This window comes from Pelecanus crispus, chromosome 4, assembly GCF_030463565.1.
Source record: "Pelecanus crispus isolate bPelCri1 chromosome 4, bPelCri1.pri, whole genome shotgun sequence".
In the NCBI taxonomy this organism is placed as follows: Eukaryota; Metazoa; Chordata; class Aves; order Pelecaniformes; family Pelecanidae; genus Pelecanus; species Pelecanus crispus.
The window spans coordinates 16,376,997-16,389,222 of NC_134646.1; the positions used below are offsets into that span (position 1 = coordinate 16,376,997).

Consider the following 12,226-nt stretch of genomic DNA (forward strand, 5'->3'; position numbering starts at 1 on the left):
ATACACTTGTACTGTTTTAAAGTGTCAACTAGACAACACATTTGCATTAAGGGAGGGGGAAACAAAGGGAATGGGTTAAAATATTGAAGCAGGGAAACTAAGTATTTGAGTCTCTTCTGTCATGCTATCATCTCCCCTCCACCTACCCACCTTATTCCTCACTCCCACGTCCAGTCTTCAAAAGCAGAATGCTTAAAATGAAGAGAAGGAGCATCGAGCTCTTTCTTGATATGGTTTTTATGTTGCCAAAACCAAATCTCTGCTTGCTTCTCTTACTTCTGAGGCATTAACGATTATCTGCAAGAAGTATCTAGTGAGCCTACATTAGTAAACTGTAATTAGACATCCCTACAAACTTTGAAAAACCATTGACCAACAAATATCCCAGTGCACTCCCCAAACACAGAACCTTTATTCCAACAGGAACTTTCAGTAAAAAATGATGTGTGAACAGCAGACACTGATGTTCACACAAGCATACTGCATACAACCCAGCAGGCGATTTTTCTGTTTTTTTTGGATTATGCCCTGGAGGTGCTGGCACAATGGAATTTCAATACCATAATTGCTTATTTCTCCGTGTGCCAGCCTCTGAAATAACAGGTAAAAATTAAAAATACACATAAAACAAACATACTCTTTTAAATTACAGGAATCACAAAATAAAATGTTTTTAATTCTCTAGTTCAAACGATGTAATTTATAACCATGACACAAATAGAGAAGAAGCACAAAAGAAGGGAAAATACAGAAATAACATAACGTTCCCAAGGTTCAGTTTACAAGGACCTCACACAAAGTTTTTTTTTTTTGCAACTCTTACTAGAAACAGTATTATTTGCTAAAAATGCAGTAGCTGCCAAAAGCTATGATCCATCTAAAGCAAACATGTTTAAGATGGAAATAGAGTGTTAACGCTGAAGAAAGACAGAATTGAGTATACAAGTTTTCTTTTAAAAGTGTTGAAGCAACTGCAGTACAGTGTTAAGTTTGTTTTTTATCTTTCTGAGCAAAAATTGATTGCATTTGCAGATAAGCACCTAAATTGGAGAGAAGTACATTAAGACAATAACAGAAGTAATCAAATTTCAAACTTTCTAATTAAACCTCTTTTTCCTGCAGAAGGTTATTGGGAATTCAACACTAGCCTTGGTTCACATGATAGAACAATGGGAAAATTTTCCGAATGGTTGAACGCTAACCCTGACAAGTGTGGAGAGCCAACTACAATACATTATATGGTAGCATAACCTGCCACCCACGTTGCTGAGAGAACAGCTTTCAAACACATGCACCGAGCTGTAAAACCACAAAATCCCTTATTACACATTGTCCCTTCCTTAAGGTGAAATACACTATCCCCTGCCTTTTACAAATCTTGGTGCTTTTTTTAAACCTTCACCTCTGAAGTTTATTTAGCAGCTAACTAGACTGTTTTTCAGACTTTTCTTTTCCAAATGCCATTTTTCCTGTTTTGTTTTCTAACCAAAATAAAATCATGTTTTTATAGCACACAGTGAAGCTTGTTGTAACTTTCACTGTTGTTTTTTTTTTAATACTACTTCCACCTGTGTGACATTATCCAACTTTTTAAAAAGAAATCTGATATATGACTAATTCATTTGTGAAGACTTATTTCTGGAGTGAAATATTTTTTTCTTTTTTAATAAGAAGATACATGACTCATCACTGGTAAAGTAAAAAATGCTTTTGATCGGAAGACCAGATATTCTGTTATTTACTGTGATTCTTTTCCATTCTTATGCAATTTGAATATATTCAAAAAGATAAACTGCCACAGTATGTGTGGTTATAAGACTCTGGCATTCATGTAAGCGAACCATTGCTGTAGAATGACAAACATACTCCACCCTCATTACGACATGCTGTGGTCACTAGCCAAACATCTTTGCCTTTTCTGAAAAGGGTACATTATAATAAAAGCAGACCAGCAAAACAAATAATACAAGAGGACCTGAGATATGGTAAAAGTAATAAGAATCGTTAGAAAACACAACTCTGAATATGGAAAGTGAACTACTTAATGATTTTAGGAACGCACATAACCTCATGCTATAAAGAAAGATCACTGAAAAATGCTGGTATATAAAACTTTCTTAGTTAATGATTCCTCCCCCCTAGCCCCCCACCCCACATGTCTGCTGCTTGAATCATTGCATTCCAAGATAGTTAGAGGATATACACAGTTTCTTCAGGGGTTTTCAGTTGCAACTTTGCTGGCAATGGGAATTTTATTTGCAAGTGTTTCTATTCTACTGACAAGGTCAATTAGTCCAACGAACTATCGGTTGTTCTGTCTGATAGCTCAGTGTATTTATTCAAGCAAGCACTTTTATAACCCACAATTGAATGCAGACAGTTACCCTTGTAAACACGACTGTCCACAGGGATTTCCACTACATTTGGGCATGTAAAAGAAAAACATGCTTTTCTTCCCTCAGCCTGATAGCACATAAGTTTGATTACAGCTTGAATTTCAGGGAGCGAAGGGCGGGGGGGGCTTCTGTTTTAAATATATGTGATCTATTGTACCTAAACATACGTATTTGGACCAATTCCTAGGAGCTAAAGAACACACACATTTGATTGATCTCTCTAGGAGCTCCAAAAATTTGGTAATGCTATCAAAGAGAGACAGATCAGCATCCCTGCTCTATGCAGGCATTAAAAAGAAAAAAGCTGTGGTTTAAAAGAAACAAAGAGATGCTATATGTAGCACTAAGGGTTAAAGGCTACATAAAATGCTTTCACAAAAGCCAGAAGCACAGGGGTGGGGGATGGGGGGGGGAAATCAGCTGCAGAAGTTGGTAGAGTTAAAAATTTTTAAAAAGAGGACTATTCCACAGTTCTAGCTAGAATTTCTGTAGGTCAGCAGCACAGCCATGCTGCTGAAAAAACATGCAAAGAGGAAAAAAGACAGACCCTAGTCTCACAGAATGTATTAACGCATGCATGTACTCCCTTCACCCTTCATAAAATCTTGCAAAGAAGAGATTCCTCATTTTTACTAATTAGGAATGGTAAAGGGGCTAGTCTATTAGTACACCACCCTTCATTATTCAAGCCTTCCCTGAAGAAATCCTTCAGGGATATACAGAAAGTAAGAAACTATCATGGAAAACCAGCAATCTTTCATTGGCTATTATACAGATACTAGAAAAATTGAAAAGCCTACTGAAACCATCTGGGAAATCTGTAGTATAGGAGACAGTCTCAGAGATAATCAATAAGGAAATATGGATCCCATAAAGCAATGAACTTGGTGAACAACACAGAAGTATACACAGTATATTAAATCTCTAATAACTATTTAATCAATATTAAAGCACCACTGAAAACAAATAACTTTTCTGAAAAACATTACCAAGAAAAGTTGAGTCAGTATAACAATTTTATGAACAAATGGGAACAACAGGTTTTAGGGACTGGAAGGAGTGCTTTATTTTGGCTTAACTGAAGAAGGAACTTTACACATAAGTGTGTATGGCGCTTTACCTTGGTTTTGGGGGAGGGCGGGGAGGGGTTTAGGTAGATGTAAATTATACCAGTGCAAAACAGGCAATTCTAGACAGAACTAATTCATTTGAACAAAAACATCAAGCATTCACGATCTGGTACCAATGAACATCACAATTACAAGTTTCAATCAGTCAGGTATGAGCTGGACACAATCCAATGTAGACTTTGACTTGGGATATTGGTTCAACAGTATAGATATTTTGCATAGACTACAAACAAATCACTTAACCTTCCTACAAGATGACTAATACTATTACCATTCTACAACAGTATTATCATCCTATACACTTCAAAACAGTGTTGGACAATATGCTCATCTAAATTTGCAGTTGGTTTCCTATACTATTCTATACTTGCTATAAAGCCAGTTATTCTATCCTCACTTTTTTAAAAAAATACTAATATAAAAAGTTCCAGTGTTTGGCACTCTCCATCTCACACACAGAGCACTATCTGCAACCTGTTGCTGTCTGCCAGAGAAAGGACTGGAATTTGTTTATAGTACTGTAGTTAGAATACACTAGTGGCAGCTTGCATCAAAGCCTATGAAAAATTCACCCATCATATTGGAGGACAGTTTCCCTGCATTGATAACATACTTTTTTTTATCTGAAGTTTTAAGCCACCCATACCAGAAAGACTCCTACAGAAGTAAAATATATGATGAACAAGTTTAAGAAAGGTCTTCAAATCCTACTAGAACTTCATACACAGAAAAGAGATGAAAACATGTAACAAAACACTTGCTACAAAACAGGTATTACACAGCATAACATAAATGATTAATGTCAAATTGATTAGTAAGTTATCTTGCCTTTTCTCATTGGCAGTGGAGAGAGAAGCTCTTACACTTTTACACAAAAAATCATACACAGTTTCCAATTCCTCTTCCATGGTGCAACTTAGATTGAATAATCATGAAAAACGTTATCATTCCAGGCGAGGCTTTCACATATATGTAAAATTTTGTCCTTCGATCAGTTCCTAGCCTCTATATACTTGAGTTCCCCTGAGGAAAGCTCTGTACTTCATCAAGTTCCTGCCTTCCATGGAGCTGTTGCCACTTTTCTTTCACATGGCTTTTCCTCTGCTTCAGAAAGTAAAGTCAGACTGACAGTATTAAAAATACAGGGCCTCGTTAACGTACCCTTGCCTAATTGAGTCCCTCTGTGGCAAGAAAAGGTTCCCTCACAGATTCATTTTTGAATGCTGGGATACAAGACAAGAAAAGATATCCTTCTACATGCAACATGCCACAGCATAAAAACAATGTTTAGTTTTCCTCTCTTTTCCTCTACGATCCAACAGAAGACACATTTATTTCTCTTAAACTACTATTTCAGAGCAAGGTATTATAAAAATGCTAAACAATTTTATAATGTGTGACCAAAGTAATCTTCCGTTCTTCAGAATTCTTCTATATCTAATGTGGATCTCACTATTTGTACATACATATTCCATATGCACAAAAGGCTGTTGCAGTAACTGCATTTCTCATGCTTGGATAGCAAGCTCTGTTCCAATGTGTTACCATTCCAGGGTATAAGACACAGGAAAACTGCAATCCTGTTCATAATTTCCACAGTTTGAAGCATACATTAGTTGATTTCCTGAAGCATAGAAATGATAAGCAGGTCATATAATCTACAGTGATGATGACATTGGCAGGGAACAGTGATGCTCTGTCATTAAGTTAGCCTTTCTTTTGTAAAGAGGGGGTTCAGGTGAACATCCCAGTTGGTGACTCACAAAATACCCTCTGCTGGAAGGAGGAAATATGGAGTACCAACTGCAGCAAATGGAAATAACCCTGCTTCCTAAACTTGACTTCTACCCTTGACATCAATCACAAGGCTTAATAACTAAACAATACCAGTGGATCATTCTACTCCCCTGCTTTGCAGACTTCCAGTATTGGTAAATTTCAGATGTAAGGATCAGGTACTGTCTGCACCCTGATATCCATACCTAACTAGCATAACAGCAAGATAACAATCAAAATGAACAAGCTGATGTGATGACCTCATCTGCAGAGCATGCTAGAGACAGACAAGACAGACTACAGTTTGAAATTCTATAAAACTAAAGCTTACTCAGTCTTTTCTTAGCATCAAGTGTAGCTTGCAGAAAGCAGACTGAATGTTTTTAATTGACATTCTGAACCCAAGGAATAATTAGGGGTCAGAAATGCATCTTTTCTTATACGGAAGAAAGAACACAGAGAAATGATTTCTAACCAAAGTACTTGAAGCCTAGTCAGGAATCTAAATAAAGCAGTAACAACTCAGTACTCCATCTTCACAGGAAAGGAATTTAAAATCCACCTTAGAGATGTTTGATCAGAGATTCAGAAGCAGTACTTTTTTTTGATTCATTAGCTTGCAACAGTCCTATGACAAGTTGGCATCTCCTTGTTCCTCAGTATCTAAGTTTACTCCACATACAGAAAACAGGTTGATTGCTAGCTGTTGAATTTCAGAAAATGTCTAGAAAAGTCCAGCCTCTTCACTACACTCACTGGACACTGCAGGAGTAAAGAGATTACAATAGGGTCAGACCTCCTTAACTACCTCTTGGAAAAGCTCCCCAGTTTGGACATTCCTCTGGTTGATGATTGCCTGCTCTAGTGCAGAATCTCTTAAATCAGTGAAGAAGTGGCCCTGTCCGTGGTGCTTGGTCACAATACCACGCCATCACGGAGACTGCTGTGCTTGCGACAGCTCTGGAGCACCTGCTTACAAAACACCAAGACCAAAAGGGGTAGAAAAACTGAAAACAAAACAGACAGCAATTCAACAAAAGACAGCAAAAAGTTGAAACAAAGGACTCGCACTGTTGTCAGCAAAGACATATTAAGATACCAGGGCTTTCACCCGAGTCTTCAAAGTCACCTTCAGAACTGAGTCCTGTTGAAAAGGTTAAGCAGGCTTCTGTTCCAGCTGGAAAGCATACAGCAACTGAGTTAAAACAGGCCCTTCCAAAGCACTGTTTAATACTTCGTATCATTCTTTAATGCAAAGGCTGCTACACAGGACCTCCAGTAACAAAGCGTCTTTTTCCTACATAAGGGCTACCTATCGCTGCCCAGTGATAGACCGTTGCATACCTATAAGGGTTGTTAACCAGGGAAGTTACCCTGTTCCAGCAGCATCGCTTCAGACTGAACGGCTATCGAAAGAAGTAAAGAACACACACCATGCTTACCTAGGTTACACAAAGCCATGATGCTATCTGTTTGCAGATTTGCCCTGCTGCATAAAGAAAGCACATTCACAGCCAGTGGCTTCCTGTTCCCCCACTCCAATGGGGCATTTGTCATCATTCCTTTTTAACCCTGAACATTAATACATCTTATCTGCCATGTGGATTATTATTACCCTTAAGCAACTTGAAAAGCAAAGTACACATAGCAATGCTATGCACTATCAATGGATCGGTCCTATCACAAAGCTTGCCAGTTTCTGTGAACTACACAAACAACTAAAAGAAAAACACATCACGCTCCACACGTGTGCTGGAAGAACTGACTCCTACTGGAATAGGAAGCAAATTATACCTGTCTAGTTGCATCTTACCTAGTTACAGCCACAACATGTACACCATAGTCTGTTGCTGAGCCCTCTACAGGGCACAGCAGAATAGACTTTGTCTCTTTCAGGAGGCCTTCTGCCTCTTAATGCAACTTTAATTTTGGGATTAAACACCAGTCGCTTCTCAGATGTGAACTAATGCAAGTGAGCAACTATTTTCAGAAAGTCCGACCCACACCTTCCCAGAGTGTCTTTTATATCCAAAGATGTAGAACAGGCTAATACAAGAGTTTACGGGTGACTTGCTTTGTTGTGTAAAGTCTCAACATCATAGACTGACAGCAGAAGCCATTGAAATTACTAGGTGGATATAACCCGAAATCCTACCTGCACTTAGCATCATAACACTTAATCTTTTTATGGCAAGATGAACTGCTGATGACCTAAATGTCTTGGAGTGGTACAAAGGCAACAAGCAGGTGAGCATTATTTGAAGAGACCAGAAATCTCCTGCAGCCAACATTTCACTCACATCCTTTGCAGTGGGTTATTTTCATATCATGAGGAAGTGTAATAACTTAAATCACATACTGAAGAGTCTGGATGCTGTTCCAAAAATGCCTCTACAGGCTATCTTGTCCATCCAGATTGTTTGCACCATTATGTGGGAGAACTCTGAGTCTGGAAATGAGAAAATATTTGCTCTCCAAGCTTGACAGCTGTGATAAAAAGGCACTTATGCCAGAGGAGAAGGCTTACTGCACACATCTTAACTGTAGTTCCTCCAGCTGAGCAAGGGAGTAATACTGCCAGATTATGACGGCTGTTCTCACCCATACGATGGGGTACAAATTACTTGTTTCTCAGAGGGGAAAAAACCCTTTTATTCAGAAAATAATTTCATCTTAGGTTCCAAAAAGGACATGCCTACATACTAGACCACAAACTAAAGCTAATGTTATATTAGTGATAAAACCTAGCCTAACAGCACATGGCGTTGTTTTGAAAATTAGACCATTGGGAAGAAAACACATGGAGGCATCATAGGACTTTCATTAGACACTACGAGCTGGGCAAGCATCCATGGAAAAATATAAAATGATTTAGCTGGATTTTCCACCCAGTTAATCAGTCCTGAAGCCAATGGAATCATTGTATAATTAAGCAGATTTCTCTGAAGAGCTCGTAACAGTTCACACTGCTTTAATAACCTGCCTGTGTGTCAGAGAAGCTGAAGAAAAGAGAAAGTTTCAGGACTGAAGGAAAATTTAAGAAACACATTCTGAGTATCAAGCAGTTTAGGAAACACGAAAATCGATAGCAATATTTAACTTTACTATAGCGAAAAAGTCACTAGTATTTTACAGCATCAAAGTATTGTATCTCATTAGTAAGCAGCTTGACCATATTTTCATCTCAGTGTTGAAGTAAAAAAGCTTATGAGCATGTGGCATGCATAAGAATTACTACTCTCATGCAACATATTACAGTCATATTAATATACTATAAAAGACACTAGTAAGTTGTTTCATTTAGAAGTGCCTTTTTAACTAAATACATTATGTATAGAATGCTGTATTTAGCAAGAAAAAAGCTAAAGAAATATTGCCTGAGAAACTGTAGAAGGCTAATATGCTTATTACACATTTTGTTGTTTCTATAGATCTTTAATAACACATGCATAATCATAGAATATACCCTCAACAGTGGAAGTTTACCACTGTATAATAAACTTAAGTTATTGCAGTTATATGTATAATGCTGTACTAAACATTATAAAAGGATAATCATTTAGTTATTGGAAGAGTACACTACAAGCACAAAATCAAACTGATAATTAAGGACAACAATGACATCTAGTGGACACTCGGAAAACAGACCCATAGCCTAACAAGGAAAAGCTGCAGCTGCTGTTACCATTACACAATGTGCAACTCCCAAATTGCTACAATGTAATTAAGAAGATGAAAAGACAGAATTTGCAGCTGATGAAAGTCAAAGTAATGCAATGATTCATTTCTTTCCAAAGAATTTTTTAATTAAAAAGAGTCAAGACTCTTCCATTTAAGATTTAGGATAGAAGTGTAGGTCAAAACTTGAGAGAACGTCACAAATCATTGAAAGGATATAGATACATAGCACCAACATAGAAAACATACACATTTACTACACTTTCTATTCCCACTGCACCTACAACCTTCTACTTGTAAGTTGCTCTTGTTGGGACTTCAAACACTGAAAAACAAAGTGAAAACAATGAAAATCCCAAATGTGAAAATTCAAGCCACTATTTAGCACCTCCCTTTTCTCATCATTCCGATCCTTCTGCTATTGTAATACCTGCCGTAAGAGAGGTAAGTTAAACCTTCCCAATACATCTGCCAGTAGCTGCTGAATTCCAGAGAAGAGGCATCTGAAACATGAGGCTATCATAATTCAAAATTAGCAAAGATACCTGCTCATGAGTAACCTGATTAGTGTACAGGTGGACTTCTACAAAGATCATGGATTATTTTAAATCTGCTTTGACTATTTACCAAAAGGCTAGCAAAACTAATCAATTAAAGCAACCCAAATCTAGCTAGAAAAAATTTCTTTGGAACAACTGAAATCAGAAGTGTCACCATGAAAAAATACTGGTTTTGACTATTACACTTTTGTAAATAAAAACATTAACCAAACAATACAAATCTATGTCCCATTCAAAGTCTTAAGCATCAAATGTCCTATCTACAGAAATGGAAATTGGATTTTGCATCATATTGTTAAAAACAAAAATACTGCATGCCTCCCACAATTTCTACATCTCAGTGACTGTACAGTGTAAAAAAAGCATTGCAAAAGATTAGAAACTATACTCAGAACATCATTTATGAACACATCTGATTGTAATTTACATTAGACTTCCAATTTAAACTGGCATCTTGCTTGCTTTGTATATGATTTTGGAAAAGTTACTGTTGCAATTCCCCTAGCTATCACCATCAGTAGCAGCTAGAGTCAGCTATTAGCAAATACATAACAGATTCTCACTTACATGAAGATTCTCTAACCAGCAGAATACAAAGAGACCTTAGCATAACTGATGATCAGGCCTTGCGTCCCAATTTCTTTCTGCCAGCGTCTCAAAGTATGCTTTGAATCAGATGCTACTAATTAATAAGAGCACATGCAGCCTCCGAAAAATGAAATCCAGACTCCAAAGATATTTATGCACCATACACCGCCATAAATAAAACCTGCAGCTTTAAATTCTGATACCTAGTGAGACTCAATAGCTGAGCAACACATTCATGAAAAAAAAGAAAGCATGAATTCAAGTTAACTCTAAAAATGCAAGTATTTAAAAGCTAAGTCTCCTTTTTGATGTATGTAATGCATACAGTTTGCAGATATTTTAAGTGAGATCAAAGTTTAACCAATTCTGAACAGCCCTGTTCTGGAAAACCCCACTCTTTATTCCATTACAGGATCTATACATCAACTCTGTTATAACCATGTTGGTAATGGAGCCTGATAAAAACATAAACCAGCCTAGTAAATTTACAAGATAAAAACTAAAAGCAAACAGCAAAATAAACCCAGCCATTTTCCCCATCCAAGTACAACACCATATTTTACCTCTAAAAACAATGTCACTACATCAGATGTTCTAATGAGAGGTCTATATTAAGACAGAAAGCAAAGCATCATTCACCTACCCGGATTTCCTGGAGATTATGAAAATTATTTCCTACTCTGACAGAGATTTTGCTCGGAGTGTAACTTTCATCAGATTTGTAGTCTGCATAAATACATAATGTCTTCACTGTTGTTTTTCTTCTGCAAGAAGCAACAAAAGCTATAAGCATCATAAAGAAAAATACTCAGGATGGGTTTGTTGCTAGTTTATAACTAAGAATTTAAATGTTCTAAAACTTAATACAAGCATGTTTACAGATTTATAAGAACCCTGCTGTTAAAGCAACTAGGTGTTTTTCCAGATTAAGTTATGCACAGAGTTGATTTTCACTGTTCTCCTTTGTCTGCCTTCAGAAGTGTTGGTACACCAATAAATACAACAAAAGGCCAAGGTGCCAAATAAGCACTTGCACATGATGAAGCATATGTTTCGCTTATCAAATATGGGCTCTATTAGTATACCAGAGTTCTCCAGAAAGCAAATAAACAAAGGTGACAAACACCTAACCTCATCTTACGAGTTTGGTTAAAGAAAAAGGACTGAAAGCATCCTACACAGAATAGAATAGGAAAATGTTTCTCAAACAATCAGTTGTTAAGTCATACTGGACTACTTTAAAAACAGTCATCTACCCTTCAAATTACACTCAAAGACAGAAAGTCAGGACACAAATGTCACCTTAGGTAGATAAATGTGAAACTGTTACAAAAAGGAATGTATAATAGTATGTCTTTTGTTGCTTATTTATGCATTTAGTAACCATAACATTTGAAAATCTCATTTTTATAAATGCTAACTGGCTTCTTACCAGCTGGGTAACAGGATTAACCCAGGAATCCTTGCACTTCCAAAATTCCTATCTTGGTGAACACTAATCAATACAAAGTTACACAAAACACCCTAACCCATATAGAGTGATTTTTAAATACCTAAATTGGATGTTCACTAAATGAGGCTGTGATCCATCTGACTGCCAGTAAGTTTCTAGATTATCATCTCGTAACTGATCCACTCCAAATCCTAAGAAAAAGAAAATGTGATAGTCTTGAACATCCCACTTCCATGATCCAGACATCAGATGTAACTTTTCTTCAGCTTTTATAAACTGAAGTATGTATCCTAAGCTATAACACATAAGGAACTATTTCTAGATATGCAAGTTACGCCTATGCTTCTGTGACACAAAACTGAAACAGAGGAATCTGTCAGTCAAACCTCAGTACTCGAGTGTCTTTACATTCTTATCTCCTATTGAAGTCTGTGGGGTTTGAAACCATTCAACATGTCCTGGAATTTCAAATGGTTAAGTAGTAATACATACTAATTGCAGGAACAATGCTTAATGGTTAGGCTTTTCCACCTATTCTAAAATCTAACTGCTGAACTAAAGGAAAATCAGCAGAGACCATTCATTTATTAAAGATTTTAGCCAAATGTAACATTTTGTTTTCAAGTAGTCTCCCAAAATATTTTC

General features: G+C 36.9%; 1 protein-coding gene across 6 annotated transcripts in view; it reads right to left on the minus strand.

Moving 5' to 3' along the window:
- Positions 1 to 12,226, minus strand: part of ANAPC10 (anaphase promoting complex subunit 10) — a 37,350-nt gene that overhangs the window by 17,588 nt on the left and 7,536 nt on the right. For 5 of the 6 annotated variants that reach the window (XM_075708645.1, XM_075708646.1, XM_075708651.1 and 2 more), the window contains exons 3-4: positions 11,682 to 11,772; positions 10,772 to 10,892 (exon numbers count right to left, since the gene is read on the minus strand). In XM_075708645.1, the coding sequence (XP_075564760.1) occupies positions 10,772 to 10,892; positions 11,682 to 11,772 (212 nt within the window). Of the gene's footprint in view, positions 1 to 9,267; positions 9,306 to 10,771; positions 10,893 to 11,681; positions 11,773 to 12,226 lie in introns of all 6 variants that reach the window. The other variant, XM_075708647.1, reaches the window with a different exon arrangement.